This window comes from Jaculus jaculus, chromosome 14 (genome assembly GCF_020740685.1).
Source record: "Jaculus jaculus isolate mJacJac1 chromosome 14, mJacJac1.mat.Y.cur, whole genome shotgun sequence".
In the NCBI taxonomy this organism is placed as follows: Eukaryota; Metazoa; Chordata; class Mammalia; order Rodentia; family Dipodidae; genus Jaculus; species Jaculus jaculus.
The window spans coordinates 73,070,407-73,088,236 of NC_059115.1; the positions used below are offsets into that span (position 1 = coordinate 73,070,407).

Genomic DNA, 17,830 nt, shown 5'->3' on the forward strand with positions numbered 1-17,830 from the left:
AAAAAAATAAAGAGAGAGTGAGCATGCCAGGGTCTCTTGAAGCTGCAAATGAGCATGCCTCACTTTGTGTGTTTGGCTTTAGGTGGGTACTAGGGAATGAAACCCAGACCAGCAGGTTTTGCAAGCAAGCATCTTTTACCACTAAACCATCTCCCCAGTCCTAAAATGGCTTACTTCATGTGTGTTTGAGTAAGCATTTTAACATCTGAAAAACTCCAGGCTTGATTCTAATTTTCACAAATCTAGTTTTTTGACAATTCCGGAGATTGAGTATAAACTTTTACACCCCCATTAAGATAGCATCTTCATTCACCACGAAATAACAACCATGAAACAAAGTTACTATTAAAACTGCCAAGAATCTACAGCAGGGGCAAGGGGAGCTGCTTCTCAGCTGAGTGGGGGTTAGAAGAGTCAGGAGAGGGGAGAGAGACAACGTGGTTCTCGGATGGAAGGCGGCTCTTACCTGTGTACTAGCAATAGTGAGGAAAGCCGACAAAGAGGACAGAAGATGTCCTCGGCAGGAGGATGGAGAGTTGGCGGGTGGGTAGGAGGAGATGGCATGTGCTCCAAAGGCTGGGCGATCACACAAAGAAGCTGAAATCGAAGGCAAAATACAATGAGGGCCCTGAGATGCAAGAGGCCCAGGGCCCAGGCTACAAGCACATTTCAGGCTGCCCCACAGGGTACCATCTCGAAGTCTGGAAGGTGGAACTTTATTCAAGGCAGAAGTGAAAACATTCAAAATTTGGTCCAAGCATGCATTTGTTTTTAGACGTGGAAAGATCAGAAAGTATCCTGAGGAGTCAGCATTGTTTTTTTCTGGTGTTTTCATTATTTGAATTAATTGGAGGTGGAAACAGAAGAAGCTAATTAACACAAGTGTAGGCAAAATCTGAAATGAAAAGTGACCAAATAAAGGGCATGTTGGGTAAGCCGAGAGCGGAGAAGAAATCCTTGACAAGCTGCCAGTTACTCAAGTGTTTAAGAAGACACATTAAAAAGAAACATGGGAAAATGAGTGATACAATGATTCAAAAGATCCTAATCGTCCAAGAAAAAGGTGGTGGTGAACGCCTTTAATTCCAGCACTAGGGATGCTGAGGTAGAAGGATTGCTGTGAGTTCAGGGCCACAAAACAAAACAAGCAAAGATTTTATTCTTCAAAGGTAAGAAATAGTGGTGTGTACAGAGCCAAGACTTTCTTGGGTTTTGTTGCTGTTGTATTTAAGGTAGAGCGCTCTAGCCCGGGCTGGCTTCCGCTGCCAGCGATCCTCTTACTGCGGCCTCCCAAGCGCTGGGATGAAAGGCGTGCACCACCACGCGCCGCAAGAATTTCTTAAAAACAAGTTTCAAAACTACAGAGGTCAAAGATGTTTGCTTGCAATGCCTCTCAGCCCTGGTTCAATTCCCAAGCCACCCATGTGAAAGCGAATACATGCTTGGACCAAATTTTGAATGCTTTCACTCCTGCCTTGAATAAAAACCATGCAAAAAGTGGTGCAAGTATCTGGTGGGAAAAGGCCCCGATGCACACATACACATGCACATGCAAATAAGTAAATACAAATTTTAAAAAAATAAACTACAAGTTTACTACGGTTTTCTTAGTTAACTGAAATCTAATGTATTTAAATATTAATTCTTTTTCAGAAATGAGTAACAATCTAGCAGGATAAAATCTATCAAAAAATTCAATCGATGGTAACTAGCCTTCAAAACTCGTTAAGCATAACTTTGGTCCTGAATTGACGTGCTCCTGTGTCCCGTACCTTCAATCCAAGCTGTTTGAATAAAAGTCCACCCTGCACTGCATAGAAGCTGACATTCGGGCACATTCACCGCTGTGACCACTAGGGGGAGGGACAACCCCAGCAAGTGTCACGTCAAGGCAGGCGCGAGCCTCCACATTCTTTACCTAGATTTTCCACCAGGTGTCGACCGAGAGGTAGGATTGTTTTCCCAGTCATACCCAAACCCGTAATTTTAAGAATGACTAGTCTAAACTCGGAGGTAAGTGGCTTCCTCAACTATTGCTTATATACTTGCATCCTACATGTTTAAGTTCAAGATGCCTTGTCAACTACAATTTTTTACATAATGAAAACAGCAAGACAAATGGCTCCATCTACCCAAATAAATCTAAAATGTCCAAAGTCATCTTAGTCATGTATAGTCTGTGAGCGTTACTTTAAAAAAAAAAGTGTGTGGTAAACTGTTGATTGCAATCGTCTAAGTTAGTTTATAATAACATTATGCTTTGAACCTCAGGGGTGTGGCAAAGGCATTGCTTTTTTTTTTCACCAAAACATTTGCAAAAAAAGAGAGAGAGAGAGAGAAATGTACCTATCTTTAATATGCAGCATAAGCATTCCTACATTGAACTGTCCAAGTCTCTTAACATAGAAAAAAAAAATTTTAAGCTTACAAAATGAAACCTCATTTATATAACAAATCATATTTAAGAACTATTATTAGGTGCTTCACTAACAAGAGATTTCTATTGCAAGCAGTGTCAGATAAACCATTATGTCATGGTATGTCTTTTATAAGGTGGGTACTTTTTGGTGTGTGTGTGTGTGTGTTTAGAGGACTCTATTCTTACTCCTTTGGACACAGGAGTTGTAATCATGGCACAAAGCTGTAGGTGGTGTCTTGTAAAAGGACCTCTCCTTCCTCTGAGGAAGTGGTCAAACCTCTGCACACACACACACACACACACACACACACACACACACACGGCACGTAGAGATGGAGAAGGCAGCTGAGGTGACAGCAGTTCCAACTGAGCAAATCACACTTGCTTCTCTTTCTTGCTCCTTGGAGTGCATTCTAAGGTTCCTTTAGCCTTATTATTTATTGCTTTTTCTTTTTTTTTTTTTCTTTTTAATGCAAGCCAGCTATGGTCTTTTCTATGACCCATACTGCTTGTCTGCTTTTCATTTCGCTGTCTCTGGAAATCCATTAGCCTGGGCTCAGCCACCCAGCCGCCGGCCCAACCGGTTTCTCCCGGTTCCTCCTTCTCTTTCTCGCTGTCTCCCCACACACATCATTTCTTCCTCCTCCTCCTCCTCCTCCATCCCGGCAGCTGGCACGAGCCTGCTCTCCGCGCTCCATCCTCCCTCGGCTGTTCCCGGGGCTCGCAGCGTGCGCCGGGCCCGGGGCTCGGGGGCGCGCACCGCGCGGGGACGCGGGCGGCTTCCACACCTCCGCGCCGGGAGCGCGCCGGGCGCGGGGGGGGGGCGCGCGCACGGAGGGCGGCCCGCAGCCGCGGCGTGCGCGTGCGCACTGGGGTTGTTTTTCACAAAGCTGCTCTTAAAGTGAGCTGGCAGCCTCGGGCCGCCCGTCTTTGTAAGGAGACCACTCAGAGGAGCGGGAGCGCCGAGCCGCGGCTTCCCGGCTGCCCTGACTTTTGAAGAAATCTCAATGAACTATTTGTAGGGAATCACTGATCCTGCCTGCAAGGATTTTTTTTTTTTTTTGGTTTTTTTTTTCCTTTGTTTTTTTTTTTTTTTTTGCACGGCAGAGACACTCGATCAGTGTTCAAGGAAGATCACATCTTACATGCGATCTTGACTTTTTTTTTTGTCTTACATTATATTTTTATAGATTTTTTTGTTGTTGTTATAATCATGGTGCTGGGAAAGGTGAAGAGTTTGACAATAAGCTTTGACTGTCTTAATGACAGCAATGTCCCTGTATATTCCAGTGGGGATACTGTCTCAGGAAGGGTAAATTTGGAAGTGACTGGGGAAATCAGAGTAAAATCTCTTAAAATTCATGCAAGAGGACATGCGAAAGTACGCTGGACTGAATCTAGAAATGCCGGCTCCAATACTGCCTATACACAGAACTACACTGAAGAAGTAGAGTATTTCAACCATAAGGACATCCTAATTGGGCACGAAAGAGGTAAGTTTATATATATATATATAAGCCTCTAGACTTGCTTTCTTTGGGAAAGGACGTTTCTTTTTCTCTTTCAATGTGATTGCACCCTCAGCCCAGCAGTTGAAAGGTAGCAAAGTTGGCCGGTGTGGACTCCGTTGACGTGCGGCGCCGAGCCGTAGTGCATGCCGGCGCCTATCTGCAAAGGGACTGCAAGCTGCGCTCGCCCTGTGCACCAGCACCGGCGGGCACCGCCAGGCGCCCTGGCATCTGCACCTTACTTCCAAACGCTGTAAATCAGTCATCTTACTTACAGCTTTCCGAATGAATTGCCAAAAGCTGCAGTCCAACATTAAAGTCCCACCCCCCCTTTTCTTTTACAACCCTTAAATCGCAAAATGAGCTTCAGTGGAGGAATGAAGTTCACATTCAAAGAAGGTTATTAGATGTATCTAATTTTAATATTTCCCATGCAAAAGGCCTTCAAGACTTGATTATCTTTTGATAAAGGCTTTCTTCAGAACCAACAACCCACGTGTGTGATTCCCCCCCCCCCCCCCATTCTAATTCCTTTAAAATTTTACGTCAAGTATTCTTCATTTTAAAGACCAGTATCTATCATTATGGCAAGTATTAAATCAGTTTTAGAAGCCATTCGGGGCCAGTGATTTTCTTCTCCGAGCATCATGTCTAACTTTGGAACGTGGATTCAATGAAATCCATGCCAGTCAGATGGAATTGAAAAGTACCCGGCGCATTGGGATTTGGTTTTTGGGTATAAGAGGGACAAAAAGCATTGCCAAAGGGAGAATGGGGTCCTGAGCTTTTCTACCTATTGTTTAAATGATCACATTGTGGAAATATAGGAGACTCTAAGCTTGTTTTTCTAAGTTTCCACCCTTTGTTAGAAGCGGTTCAATCCTGTTTCGGACCAGTTCTGGGGGATGGTGAGGAGGGGCGCTTGCTCTGCTCTCAGCACATTGGCCACACGCGTCAGGTGGTGGCGATGACTTAATTCCTAGCCCAAGAAGAATATAATGTTAAAACTGGTTATGTAATTTGTACTTCTCCTTTTAAATGCAGCATTTAGTACAAATGTTGGAAGGTTTTTTTCATTGAAGAAAGAAATACTTTATCTTTTTAATATCTAACATTGGACATTCTGGGGGGGGAGGAGTGCTGATTGAAGTAAGGCAAGTGAAAAATGAAGGATGCTTTGAGTTATAGCCTTAATGCATCATTTAAGAAAAGAATATTAGGGTGAAGTCAGCTCTCCCGCAGCATTTTAGTAATGACAGGGGTGCCCTGCATCCCGAAATAATTCCTAGTCCATCTCGCCGAGCATTAACACAGCTAAGCAATGCCAGCGCTCAATGACAGTGCTGTTATTTAGTTGGAAAGCAAATACTTGCATTTGGATTTGAACCTTTTTTTTTTTTTTTTTGGACCTTGCTGTCTTTTATAAAATGGGTGAGAAGAAACAAAGGCTTTTCCTCCGTGGGTCGAGTCTTGTAATGGATGTGGGGGGAGAAGAACCACGGGTAGTGGGAGGGGGGGCGCAGACAATTTCATTAGTTGCACTTTGATATCACGCTGAAGGGGACGAAGCGCCCCGCACCCCCACCTCCCCGTCCCCTCCCCGACCGCCGCGACGCGTGCACGAGCTCCGGCGCCTGCAATAGTTTCAATGACTTAGAGCCGGGAGAGAGCTCGCCAAGCCAACGAACCTGGCCCCGAGGCCCCGCCCCTCGCGCCGCGCCATTGGCCGAGCCGGGTTTGTTAGCCTGTTGCTAAGGCGATGCCGGGCGCTGATTGGCTGGGGAGCCGGGGCTGGGGCTGGGCCGAGGCGGCTCAAGCCGGCTCGGGCGAGGTTTGGAACCGGCGTGCGCCGGTAAAGGTCCCTCCAGACCAGTCGCCTCCTCCTCCTCCTCCTCCTCCTCCCGCGCCTCGGGCCCGCGATCGTACCCGGGAAGCCCCCCGCCCCTCCCCGGGGGGGGGGGGGGGTTCGGGTCACATCACACCCGGTCGGGCGCCCCTTGCATCCGGGCCTCCCGCGGCCGCCGGCAGGCTCTCGCCGGCCGGCCCTTGCAGGTGCCCAGGGCGCGACTTGGGCCCGTGTCCAGTGGACGCCGGGCGCGTGCAGGGAAGGCACGGCCGCAGTTTCGGGGGAGCGACCGGACACGTCTCTGTGTGCACGTGCACCCGCGTCCCCCGGCGCGGACAAAGCGCGTGTGCCAGACCTGTGCCCGGTCCGCGAGACTTGAGGGGACCGGCGGGGACATGGCCGTCACTGACCGGGCCGTGGCGGGAGGGATGTGTGTGGAAGTGTGGGGGGCGGGAAGCGATCGGGACTCGACCCTCGGTCTGAGCCCCCCACGTCCATTGTTCCAACCCCCCCCCACCGCCGCCGCCGCCGCCCCGCGCTCTCCCCCCCCTCGCTGTGACTGTAAAGGTGTCCGGGTGGCCCGAGCCAGATCGAACCGGTCACCAGCTGGGGCGTGGAAAGCGGAAGCGCGCGGCCCCGCCCCCTTCCCCCGGGCTCGGCCGGCCCGGCTGCGCGTGCGCGAGCGCCGGCGACGTATGCCCGTATGTATAGCGGGGCGCGCGGGCGGGCGGCGGCGGCGGCGCGCGGGCGGGCGGGCGGGCGAGCCGGCTGGGATCTGCTCGCGCCGGTTTAGGCCGGTCCTCTCCTGCTCCAGTCTAGTTCTTGATTGACAGCCCGGCACTTGTTTACCACGGCGCGGCGGCCGCGGCGCGCCTCGGTGAGGCTGCTGAGCTGGCACAAAATTAAAAAAAAAAAAAAGAAAGGAGGAAAGAAAAGGAGGAGGATGGATGCATGGATGGATGGATGGATGGATGGAGGCGAGTCCCCGGCCGTGCAGGGAGCCCTCCCGGGGCAAGCCGCGTGCACACCCACGGGTCACATTATTTTTGGATAAAACTGTACACATCTACGTGCTTTTTTTTTTTTTTTTTTTTTGCTTCCCCCCCCCACTCTTGCGATGAGAGACAGCACACCTTTTCTTCCGCGTTCATGCCCGGCTTTGGGGAGGGGAAAGTTACGTGATAGTGACAGTTTTTCCCACTGATGAGCTAATTAGCAAGGTTTTTAAAAAAATGTTATTTTCCCTTACACCGAAAGAAGGAAAGCATCGGTAGATGGTGCCGGATCTGTATTGCGTACCTAGGAAACTAAAACCTGTGTAAAGCATCGAAAACCTTCCCCGCACGTTTGGTAATGAATTTATTGTCTTGACACTTAAAAAAAAAAAAAAGTCACTGCTTTAGGCAGGAATTGGCTGTAAAATTAAAGACTGGTCCCCTCCTCCCCTTACTACTGGATCTGCCTGGCTTCCTACTTCAAGGTTGCTGGAAACACTATTGTTTCCTTGTAAAAGAAGGAAGTCTCTTAAGTCCGACCTTCATAATTCACTAAAGTATTCTTTGACTGCACAAGCACAGATGCAGGTATTGGTGAGACCAGCTATCCAGTGTTGGCGTTCTGAGTGAGTGTGATGAGCCAGGAAGCGTACCGTTGCTGTCCCTTTTTTCTGAGTGCCTTTTTGAGATAGGGATGCCTTCCTTAGTCCTAGCTGGCCTGGAACTCCCAGCCATCCTCCTGCCTCTGACCCCAGTGTGCTGAGATTACAGGTGCGGTTCCCCCGCTCCCCATTCCCCTTTTAAATGCCAGCATATAATATTAGTTGACAAACGTTTCCGGTGGTTTTAAAATTATAACATGTATATTTTCTGACAGTATTGTTCCTCCCAAACTTTAATTTTTTTATGTAAAGTTTTTATCTTGTACATTATACTCTTAATATGATCTTCAATAAACGGTGACAAAAGAAAAACAGTATGTCTTAAAACTTGAACCTTTTTTTGAGTACTGTATTAAGACATTTTTTTTTTTTTTTTTGGTTAGGCTCATTTTTATTTAAAAAAGAAAAAAAAACATAGGGTATAAGCATCCACTATACATTCCAGTATACAAATAAAGAAGGTAAAGAGTAAAGGTTTTTGTTTTTTTTTTTTTTTTAGAGCAAATAATGGTGTTAAAATTAAAATTCAGATCTCGAAGACTAAAGTTTATTCCTAATCATTAACTGTATGTCCTTGAAGTTTGCCACCCACCCCCAGGAGCACAGACATTTAATAACAAGTGTTTTGTTTTCTTTTGTTTGTTTCAGATGATGATAATTCCGAAGAAGGCTTCAACACTATTCATTCAGGAAGGCATGAATATGCATTTAGCTTCGAGCTTCCACAGACGTAAGTATTACACGTAATAAGCATTTTTCACAGACATGCATAGTTATGCAGTCTTTTAAACTTAACTATTCTAATTTCAAATACCTTTAGTTTTTATTGAAAAAAAAAACCCTTTCATTACAGAAATTTGCTAGAGGAAAACAATATATTAAACATAAGAAGCTATTCTTAATCTAGTGTGGCAAAATTATAAAAAGTAAGCTCATTTATTAGTATTTTGCCCCAAAGTTTATGAGGTTTATAAAATGTGATTAATATTTCATTTAGGACAGGTGGATTAGAGGGTGCTAGTAAGAAAATAAGCCTTTGGTAGAACTTTTTATCATCATTTGGCATTGTCAGAAAAGACAATGTCTCAGTAGTTTCTGAATTAGAATTTGGTGTCCTGCCTTTTCTGCTAGTACTAATAAACTAGCAATAAGTTTAGAAGATAAAAATAAACAGAACCTCTACTGTTTTTCCATATAACACTATCTTTAGAAGTCATGTTCTTTAGATGTAAATCCAGTAACTTATAAAGAGCTATTGAGGAAATCACACAAATTATAAACCTGGACTTAAGAGGAAATTGTCATGCACGTCCAAACTTCCTTAATGAATACAGTACATTCTTAACAGATTGTTGGGAAGCTGGAGAGATGGCTTAGCCATTAAGGCACTTGCCTGTGAAGCCTTAAGGACCCACATTCTATTCCCCAGAACCCACGAAAACCAGGTGCACATGCTGGCACAGGGGTCTGGACTTAGTTTGCAGTAGCTAGAGGCCCTGGTGCCCCCACTCCTTCTCTGCCTCTCACTTTCTTGGTCTCTGTCTTGCTAATTAATCAATAAAATATTTGTTGGAAGACAGTATATAAACTACAAACAGTGCCTTTTACCAAATAATGAAATTCATAGCTGGCACTTGTATTGATTATTCTAGAGAATAAACTTAGATCACATAACAAGTTATCATGTACTAAATGCTTATCATCACACATTTAATTCTATATGTAGAATGGATGAATGATTATAGACTACAATATTTTAATAATTTAACTGTAAGCCAACGTCATTTAATATAACTTCTAGAAAACCTAGCATGAAGCATAAGATTTTGAAGTACTCCATTTATTTATTTGCTGTATAAATTTATATGGGAGTTTAAAATGAAAAAATAAAATCATTTGTAAAATACCAGTGCTTCAGCTAGTCTAACCTACATCTCTCCCTTGTAAAAACTGAATGTTGTATATTTTGCTAATGAAACAGACTGTTTATTAAAACCAGCAGATGATAAAACCTGAAAATCTGGCCAAGTTCAGAAACAGTTGTGATTCTTTTGATGTGGCGCAGTGTAAGCCTTGCCAAATCAGGTTAAAAAATGTGTCTAAAGGGGAATTGAACATGAGTATGCTGAGAAAAGAAAAAGCAGTTTTTGTTTTTAGTGATTTTATGATATGAAATTTTGAAACCATTTTAGGCCTTTTCTAAACCTTAATTAGTTGCTATAAAAAGAGGTGATAATTTCTAGCTAATGAGAAGTGGAGCACTATAGGGAATTTTGTCTGACTATTTGACCAGTGTCTAGAATTTCTGAATAGAAATAATGAAGCCATTCTTGACTTTTTAAATTTTTGATCTTTTCAAAAATAGTTCATTAAAACTCTCATAATTTTGCCACCAATATTAAAAGTAGCCTCTTTTTAGTTTAAATGGATTGTATTCTTCTGGCTTTTTAAAGCAAAAACTTCTCTAACATTAATTCCTATCTATTACCTATTGTTATTTGGAAATAAATGATTTTCCCCAGTGACTTATCCCTTTGGAAGTCTTTATAAAGTACTACATTTGGTACCTTGTTGGTACATAATCAATGCGATACATTAGCACTTCTGTTCTGACCTACTGTTGACTTTTCGAAAGGGGAATAAGATTAATATATCCACCTTTATATTCTGCACAGACCACTTGCTACCTCATTCGAAGGCCGACATGGCAGTGTGCGCTATTGGGTGAAAGCCGAATTGCACAGGCCTTGGCTTCTACCAGTAAAATTAAAGAAGGAATTTACAGTCTTTGAACATATAGATATCAACACTCCTTCATTACTGGTAAGAACTGACTGAATTCATCATTGTTTGATTTTTGGCATATGAATACTGAAGAATAATCACCTAAACTATGCAGTCTTCATAATTTTAATATAGCAATTTAATTTTTAAATTCCATTTTAAAATACACATTCTTAAATGCAATAGAGAATACACAAGCTAATGAATAATATGCTTGTATTTTTTACATTGTGCTAAGTAAATTTAAAAGTAAGACCAATATGTCTTTACTCAGAAAATAACAACAAAAATCAGATATGTTCCCTAGAAGATTTTAGTGTAAGTGGAACATTTATTGTAAGATAATCAGTTACTTGAAAGTAACAAAATCTAAAACTTGTACTGCATAACATTATTCCAATTAGGGATAGTTGTCAATTGATGGGGAATCATCACTTTTGTGAAAAAAACTTAATTCCTTTAAAAAAAAATCCTCCTAATTGCATTTGTGAGAATAATTCAAATTTCACTTCAAAAACTATTTGGTTTAAACAAATGGTAACATCTTTAAGGCAAATAAAATACCTTAAAATGGATAATTTTCCTTTGTTTTCCATACGGATTTTTATATTCTCAATGAGAGATGTTAACATTTGGGTTTACAACCAGGTTACTTCATATGCTGCCTGTTGTCAAGGCAGTTTCAGTAGGATTTGGAAAGGGTTTTTTTGTTTGGTTTTAACTGTACGTAAGTAGGCTACTACTGTATTTTGTGATAGGGTGTTATTCCTTTTGTCCCTTTTTCTTCATTGAATGGAAATTTATATACAGACCAAAATGTGGTGTAATTCAGATGTCATTGTTAGGGGAGACAAAAGCAGTACTATTGATTGTAAATAAATAAGAATTTAAGATATTTAAGATAGTCTAGTATTTTATGAGTTCATACATTGATGTTTTCCTCAAAATTTGTTTCTTACAGTCACCCCAAGCAGGCACAAAAGAAAAGACTCTCTGTTGCTGGTTCTGTACCTCAGGCCCAATATCCTTAAGTGCCAAAATTGAAAGGAAGGGCTACACCCCAGGTACGTGTGAGGCTGGTCCCACAAACTCCTGTCTTTCTTCACTAAGCATTTGTATGTAAATCTATCATGTTAGTAATAAAGATAAACATACTGCAATATTCTTTAGGGAAATAGCATAGATGGTGCATATTTATTTTGTTTTCAGAAGTTGGAATGTAATCTCCTTTTTCATGTGGCTACTAGAAGCAGACACACCATTGATATGACTTAAGTTACTTATATATTCTTCAGATACCTTTTCATCCACGTAGCTAGCTGAAATTTCGAACCTTAGCTTTGGAAGTCTACACTGTTTAAAGAAAAATTGTATTATTAACAGTACATATAATTTTCCCTCTTCAGGTGAATCAATTCAGATATTTGCTGAGATTGAAAACTGCTCTTCCCGAATGGTAGTGCCAAAGGCAGCCATTTACCAAACACAGGCCTTCTATGCCAAAGGGAAAATGAAGGAAGTCAAACAGCTTGTGGCTAACTTGCGAGGGGAGTCCTTATCATCTGGGAAGACAGAGACGTGGAATGGCAGGTTGCTGAAAATCCCACCCGTCTCGCCCTCTATTCTTGATTGTAGTATCATCCGTGTGGAGTATTCACTAATGGTATGTGTGTTGATTTAAGAGGTTTTGGTTTTGTCTTCAAGCTTTGGGGGCATAATGTTGTCTTTCAAAAGAAACTCATGTTTAGCATTCTAAGCCTATCTTTTTACTGTTCAGGTATATGTGGATATTCCTGGAGCTATGGATTTATTTCTTAATTTACCACTCGTCATTGGTACCATTCCTCTGCATCCATTTGGTAGCAGAACCTCCAGTGTAAGCAGTCAGTGTAGCATGAATATGAACTGGCTTGGCTTGTCCCTTCCTGAAAGACCTGAAGGTAATTGGATACTATTTAAGCTTAATTTTTTATGATTATTAAGAATAATCTTTTGCTTTTGATATTTTAATGACCTTAGATTAATTTTATCATTCCCTAGAGAGTAGATATCCCCCTAATGTTAAATTTCAATGTATGTCTCCCTTATTTTAATCACCAAACAAATAGTTGTGATTTTACATGACATTCCTTTTTAATACCTACTATTCTGTGTATTTTGACATGCATAAGAACATGTTGTTCGAATTGCGTGTATCTTTTTCCTTCAGCACCACCCAGCTATGCAGAAGTGGTAACCGAGGAACAACGGCGGAATAATCTTGCCCCTGTGAATGCTTGTGACGACTTGGAGAGGGCACTTCAAGGACCACTGTTTGCATATATCCAAGAGTTTCGGTTCTTGCCTCCACCTCTTTATTCAGAGGTAAGCACCGACTGAAGTATGAAAAGTACTGTGTCTCCTACAAAAGAGCAGTGTAGACTTTAATATCCCTTGATTATCATGGTAATAAAATAACGTAGGACAGCAGTTTAAAAGTTATGATGAGAGTTGTCAAATATACAAAGTCTGGCACAAAAATAAGACTTAAGTAAGTTTTTATATTCAAGCAGCAGTAGAAAAAGCTGGCATTTTTCAAGCACTCATTAAGTAGTTAGAATTTATCTTATCCATAATCCATTTCCAATTTAATTCCTGCATATCTTAACATTCTTAGTCAGAGGGAAATAGCATATTTCTGAATAACTTCCTAAACAACGTTTTTATGCTGCTGTATCATTTTGTGTGTTTTATATTGATGGCAACTAAGCACATCTGTAATATTAGCGCTTGTTTGGGAGAAACTCACAGACTGAGAAAAATAAACTTAGAAGGGAAATACTACATTAACAGTGTTAGGAAACACTACTTGTTTATTGAGAAGTATATTGGGCATTGGGAATCAGTAAGTCTCCTCTGAGAAGGTGACTATTAAACTGAATTTTGAAAATTGAATATAGTCCTCAAAAGGTAGAATAATCTAGAAAGGGAAGGACAGCTGTGATAAAGGCCAAAAGGTAGAAGGTGGCATTATTTTATACCAGTTCTTTGTTTCCAAAACCTGGGGAAGAGATGAGTTAACATTTTTATACAAGGACAAAAAGGATGCTTTACAAAAAGAGATCAGTGCTTTGATGGTGTGCTCCAATGTGTAACCGAGCTTTTCAAGTACTCCTAGATGTTGAGAGAAAACATCCTTTCACTGAAAAGATTTCACCAGTAACTTGTGAAAATAAACGACTTGGACATATCTTTATAAATCATTTTCTTAATCTAGTGATTGCATAGCAAGCACATTATAGTTAAAAGCACCCTTTCGTCCCCACACAGCACCTTAGCTATGAAAGGATAGTGGGGAAGCATTCGCTAACAAGCTGTGTATTTCTTTCTGACTACCTTTTGTTACATTTCTTGACTAGTACTCAAAAGCAGTCATCTGCTACATTCTTTCTACACCTTATCAGATAACAATAAAAATTTCATGTCATTCTTTCCAGATTGATCCAAATCCTGATCAGTCATCTGAAGACAGACCATCCTGCCCCTCTCGTTGAAGAAACTCTTGGTTGAATCAAGTTGATGTTGGTTCCGAACTGTCTCTCTTCCGGCTGAGAACAGAGAAGTACCCTGGAGACACGTTTTCAGAGGAAGTGGAATTGCTTTTGCCCAGAAAAATGGCAATTACATGAAACAAGCAGTGATCATGCTTTAGAGAACCCTGCAGCAACATTCTGGGACTGCTCCAATGCGCTTGAAGATCTCAGCTTCTCTCCTTTCAAACTGGCACATACTAAGAGCAGTCTTAGCCTGCGGTCAGGCGTGTCAAGACACCACGTTGTGAAGAAGGACGGTTTCCTTCTATTGATTTGAAAATTTGCACATGCTCAATGCTTACATTGTGCAGTTCGATGTCACTACAGCTTTTTTTTTTTTTTTTTTTTTTTTTTCCATTTACGCCAGACTCTTGATATTCTTTTAAACTTGTTTGTGGTCAGCACAACAAGCAACGAAAGAAAGCTTTGACGAACTTTGACATGAAAGAAACGCACTGACAGTTTTTTTTTTTTTTTTTTTTAATTTAATATAGCCTGGACTTTACCTGCGTATGCACATGCTCAGAATTGTCGTGCTAGGCTGACCATGTATCACCTCTTCAGCTTGGATCCTATTGTGGATTTATTTACAAACATCAAATGCCTTCAAGCCAATCCTTTTTGCTGTATGTTTTGCAGCCTACTGTAGTAGATATGCAACAGATCAGTGTGTGGGGGGAAACAAGAGGAGGAAGCTAATAAGAGACTCTGTCAAGACTGTATACCTTCTTGGTTTCTTTTGAGAATTTGTTGCCTTTCTACTATTACAGCAAAGCAGCATTTTGTTACTGACTGCCTAAAATCACTTAAATCTCAGGTGAACGCATCACTTGCCAAACTGTTGAAATGCTATTTGTGTTTTGTTGCACTGTTGTTTTTTTGTTGTTGTTGTTGTTATTGTTGTTGTTGTTTATTTGGTTGCTTTTTGGAGAGGGAAATTTGGAGACGGGACATACACAAAAATGATAACCCACCCGCATACCCTTTTATCATTATATATAAGAAGAAACTAGCAGAGCTAAGAATGGAGTAAAAGACGGTAGGACAGGCACCAGCAAAGAGTTAAGGGCTGTTGCTCTTAAAAATTATTTTTATTTTAAAAGTAATAGGAGTTTTCCAGTCACTAGGGAAAGGAAGGGAAAGTACATTTATTTTTATACAAAGCTACTTAATTACCTCCAAAACACATATGTTGGAAATCATTTTTGCTGAGGCAAAGTACTTTAATGAGCAAGAATGTATATATGCTGAGGTTATGATTAGAGAACATAATTTATACATTTGCTATTCTGCTCCAAGTTTGAGAGTATAAAGTCACAAGTTTATTCCAAAAAATCCGTAACTTCACAGTTAAAAATATTAGAATGTTTGCTGGGATAGGTGTGTGTGGATGTGTGATCTCTTTTTAAAAATGACTTTTTCACATTGTCTAAAGGATCACTGCTAACCTAGGAAATCACTCTTTTGTGAGTTTTGAGTTTATATAGGTTTATATAAGTAAACTGAAAAGCTGTCACATCAGGAAGTTACAGTTAATTTTTTTTAAGATAGTTGATGGTTGGATCATAACAAATATACCAGCATTCATGATAACATTTAAACTCCATTTTCCAAAGTGCTAAGGGTACGGATGATTTTTAGGAGGAATCCAGCTCTTGTTTTTCATTAAAATCAGCATCTATGATGTTGCAACATACGTGTGAAATGGGTGTGACATCTATCCTGCCATTTACACTTAACCCCACCGTAAATACAGTGGCTGAAAATAACAGTAACTCTGGCTTGGTGCTTGAACCTGGTTAAATACTGTCTTAAAGCTTCATACAAAATAGGCTTTTCCATAAGTGGCCTTTACGAAAACATGGAAGACAATTCATGTTTGAAATAATGCTGACAGGGTGAAGAAAGCCCAGTGTAAAAATGAATCGCGTTTTAAGTGATTCAGTTAGAGGGTTTGGGCTCCCGTAGCAAACTAATACTAGATAATAAGGAAATGGGGGTGAATTATTTTTTATTATTGTTAAATCATTTTGTGAATGTCCCCCTCAAAAGAAGCTAATGGAATACTTGGCATAAAGGGCATTTGGTGGTTTTTATTTTTGTTTGGGGGGGTTGGTTGTCAGAAAATCCCTTTTCTTTTCTCTTATGTCTGACTAGGGAACAATTGTTGATATGCAGAGCATTGGAATACTTATTACCATGTTCTTTCACAACATATTAAGCAAGAATGACCAATATTCTAATAATTGGCATTGGGTCACAAAGTGTGATAAAAGTTTAAATTCTTAAGACTTTATGAGATAAAGTTTTATTTTCCCCATTAAAGTATTTCTTTTAATCACTTAAAGGCATTAAGTTTTTCTAATATTGGTCAATTCCTGACGTAAGATGTGAGGTTCACAGTTGTATTCTAGTATTCAAGATAGATTCCTGATTTTTCAATTAGGAAAAGTAAAATCCAAAATGTTATCAAAACAAAGTGCAATATTAAATGTTTGCTTTATAGATTATCTTCTATGGCTGTTTGTAATTTCTCTTTCTTTTTTATTTGGTGCTGAACATGTCCTTGTAGGCTCTGTTTTAAGAAAACAATATGTGGGAAATGACTTAATTTTTCCTATTGCTCTTCCTTGTGGAAAATAAAAGTGTTTTTTTTTTTTCTTTTTGTATAATTGTTTGAAGATTTATTTGAATCTTGATTATATTAGTAACCAACCACACACATCCAAATACTATTTAACATTATAATTAAACTCTTAAGCCACACTGAATAAGAATTGTTTCTAAATTTGTGCTAAAGAACATTACTGAAGACTTAGGAATTGTTAAAACTAATTGTTTCACTTAATTCATGAAGTTATGGGCAGTGTTTTATAAGCTTACTAAATGCATATTAATTTTTGTCTTAAGTACAGACCAAATTTAATGAGATAAAGTATGCTTTTGGATACCAAATTCCTGCCACTATAATGTGTCCTATTTCCAGCATTGCAAGAAGATGTAAATTTCAGTTACATTGAAGAACACTAACCAAGTTTTCCAAATTTTAAATAGTCTCAAAGGTTTTATTGGCAACCTCCCTACTTACCAATTTTTAAATGTTTCTTAAAAGTGTGTCTTTATTTTGTTAGGAGTGGTAACCTTTGAGATTCTTTTGGAAGTCATTTAGTTTTTTCTTTCGGTATTTACACATGCAAACGTAATAGGTTACCAGGTTGTATGCATGCCTTGCAGTGGGGTTCTTCCACATGTATATCCACACACCATGTGTCTTAACAAAAGACCTTATTCATTTTGTACATAGTCACCGTTGTATAAAGGTGCTGTCAGCCTTCTTCACTCAAGCCAGTGGCAAATTTAGACTTTGAGGAATCAGAGTGACTGTTGCGAGAGAAACCACAGACATGGAGTTGAAGCTTTTGGGTTCTGTAGGCTGAGGAGTTGAAATGCCCCAGCAAGTTCACTTCCACATCCGTAAAAGGGGAAAGTCATTATCTGAGATTCTCTCCACCGGACGTGTAAGCTTATGCATTTTTTAAAGAAACAATGCTCTACACACCAATGAGACTGGAAACTCACAGCACTGTCAGTTGGCATTAGAGTATGTTGAGACTTCAGCATGTAGCTTACGTTAAATAATGTCAGTGAGGTATCTTGCTCTTTCTGTATATTAACCAAGTAATCTTGGTATACTTGTGAGGACTTGATTTTGAGGGAGAAATTCAGATTAGGTTCAGTAAAACAATGTATTACCTGAAATTCCAGGCATGATATATATTAAGCCCATGTGGATCTAGCAATCCAGGCAATGCCCTGGAGACATTAGACAACTCTTATATTGCATCTCAAAGTTATCTTTTTCATACTGATCTTTTTGTTCACAATGGTTTTTGTTGCTTTGATGTTAGAACAGATGACATCAGCTTTTACAGTCCAAAGACAAAAAACTTTTTTTTTTTCTTAACAGTCTTGGTATGTAGCCGAGACTAGCTTTAATCTCGATCTACCTGCCTTACCAGGTGTGTACCACCATGCCCAGTTTAT

General features: G+C 40.5%; 1 protein-coding gene across 3 annotated transcripts; it reads left to right on the forward strand.

Annotated features, from left to right (window-relative positions):
- The first annotated feature begins 3,369 nt into the window (after positions 1-3,369).
- Arrdc3 (arrestin domain containing 3) lies at positions 3,370-16,443 on the forward strand. 3 transcript variants are annotated; one of them, XM_004651620.2, is made up of 8 exons: positions 3,370-3,912; positions 8,079-8,160; positions 10,106-10,253; positions 11,176-11,278; positions 11,621-11,877; positions 11,992-12,154; positions 12,424-12,578; positions 13,691-16,443. In XM_004651620.2, the coding sequence occupies exons 1-8, from the start codon at positions 3,633-3,635 to the stop codon at positions 13,745-13,747; spliced, it is 1,245 nt and encodes a 414-aa protein (XP_004651677.1). In that variant the 5' UTR covers positions 3,370-3,632; the 3' UTR covers positions 13,748-16,443. The 3 variants fall into 3 exon arrangements, with proteins under 3 accessions (XP_004651677.1, XP_044990027.1, XP_044990030.1); XM_045134092.1 differs by lacking the exon at positions 13,691-16,443 and having other exon boundaries at positions 12,386-12,572; XM_045134095.1 differs by lacking the exon at positions 10,106-10,253 and having other exon boundaries at positions 3,853-3,912.
- Positions 16,444-17,830: the final 1,387 nt, after the last annotated feature.

Bases quoted from the DNA above. Each gene is read 5' to 3' on its own strand.
- Arrdc3 (XM_004651620.2), top strand. From the start codon at position 3,633: ATGGTGCTGGGAAAGGTGAAGAGTTTGACAATAAGCTTTGACTGTCTT. The intron at 10,254-11,175 runs GTAAGAACTGAC...TGTTTCTTACAG, and splicing joins TCAACACTCCTTCATTACTG to TCACCCCAAGCAGGCACAAA. The intron at 11,878-11,991 runs GTATGTGTGTTG...TTTACTGTTCAG, and splicing joins GTGTGGAGTATTCACTAATG to GTATATGTGGATATTCCTGG.